Raw genomic sequence first — 1,564 nt, forward strand, 5'->3', positions numbered from 1 at the left:
AATACCTCTGCATTTCACGCAGTATAGCCAGAGGCTTGATAACATCCTGGTCATAACATTTCTTTCCTCACTTCTCACATTATATTTACTTGATCTGGCTATAAAGGTTAAATCTAAGTCTCTTGAAATATTCATGAGTGCCTAATAAGAAGCTAAAATTCTCTAACTTTGGTTGCCTCACTACAAGCAGTTATGTTTTATTCATTATTTCATATACAGATGGAGATACTGAGGCTCATATAAGTTGTAACATGGTTGGAGTCCCTGGAAAATAAATGGACTTGGCCAGGACTACAATTGGAAGCCTCTGAATCCCAGCTAAGAGCTCATGGATTGGATCCCCCCGCCCCCAATATGAGTAGAGTTTTCTTTCAGTTTCGTATGCTCATTGCTCATCCTGCTTCTCACATGCCAACATACCAGTATATGTATGCAGAATAAATGTGTTCAAGATAAGAAATGTTGTGTGATGTGCTAAACACTACTGTCAAGTTTTCCTTAGTATCAAGGACATCTTTTTGTTCATTGTCTCTCTCAACACCTCCTTTACTTTCTCATTTCTCAAGCTATAGATAAAAGGGTTTAGAAGTGGGGTCACTACTGTGATAAGGACAGCAGCTACCTTGTCAAAATCCAATGAGTAGTTCTGATTGGGTCTCACATACACACCGATGTTGCTCCCATAAGCACTGGAGACAACAGCGATGTGAGAAGCACAGGTAGAAAAAGCTTTTTGACGGCCCTGGGCTGAGGGGATGTGCAGGATGGTAGAAATAATGTAGATGTAGGACCCCATAGTGAATGTCAGGGAGCTCAGGATGACAAGGGCTGAGAGGAGAAAGTTTAACTTCTCAATGAGGCGAGTATCTATGCAGGCCACCTGTAGAAGAGGGGCAATGTCACAGAAGAAATGATTAATTTCTTTGCTACAGTAAGGTAGCCTTGTCACTACAATGGTTGGTACCAACACAGACAGGAAGGCTCCCAGCCAGCAGCCCAGAACCAGCCGGAGGCAGGCCCTGCTGTTCATGATGATGGGGTAGCGCAGGGGGTTACAGATGGCCACGTAGCGGTCAAAAGACATCACTGCCAAGAGGATAAACTCCACTGTCCCCAGAAAGAAGTAGAAATATGTTTGGGTGATGCAGCCAGCAAAGGATATGGTCTTCTTGTCTCCTAGGAGGCAGGCTAGCAACTTTGGGGTAACAGCAGTGGTGTATAAAATATCCAGAAAGGACAAATTACTGAGGAAAAAGTACATTGGGGTTTGCAGGCGATGGTCAGTCCATATTAGGGAGATGATGATAATGTTTCCTGTTGCTGTTAACACGTAAGTCAACAAGAGAACCACAAAGAGGAATATTCGAATCTCCAGGAGAGCTGGGAAGGCAATCAGGGTGAATTCAGTCACTGTGCTCCAATTTCCCATGACCATTGCCACATGGTGGGCAGGCTCTCCCTGTAGAAACAAGAAAAGGAAAATCAGCTTAGGTGATTTTATAAATATCTGTTGGAAATTCATTATAGAGAGTGCCTTGTATTGGGTTAGGATGAGTTGTGCCAT

At 43.3% G+C, this 1,564-nt stretch overlaps 1 protein-coding gene across 1 annotated transcript; it reads right to left on the reverse strand.

The window, feature by feature from the left end:
* Nucleotides 1-458: 458 nt before the first annotated feature.
* LOC103607959 (olfactory receptor 6M1) lies at nt 459-1,461 on the reverse strand. Its single transcript, XM_008592408.1, has one exon. The coding sequence runs from the start codon at nt 1,433-1,435 to the stop codon at nt 488-490; it is 948 nt and encodes a 315-aa protein (XP_008590630.1). The 5' UTR covers nt 1,436-1,461; the 3' UTR covers nt 459-487.
* Nucleotides 1,462-1,564: the final 103 nt, after the last annotated feature.

Source organism: Galeopterus variegatus, unplaced genomic scaffold (assembly GCF_000696425.1).
Source record: "Galeopterus variegatus unplaced genomic scaffold, G_variegatus-3.0.2 Scaffold7900, whole genome shotgun sequence".
In the NCBI taxonomy this organism is placed as follows: Eukaryota; Metazoa; Chordata; class Mammalia; order Dermoptera; family Cynocephalidae; genus Galeopterus; species Galeopterus variegatus.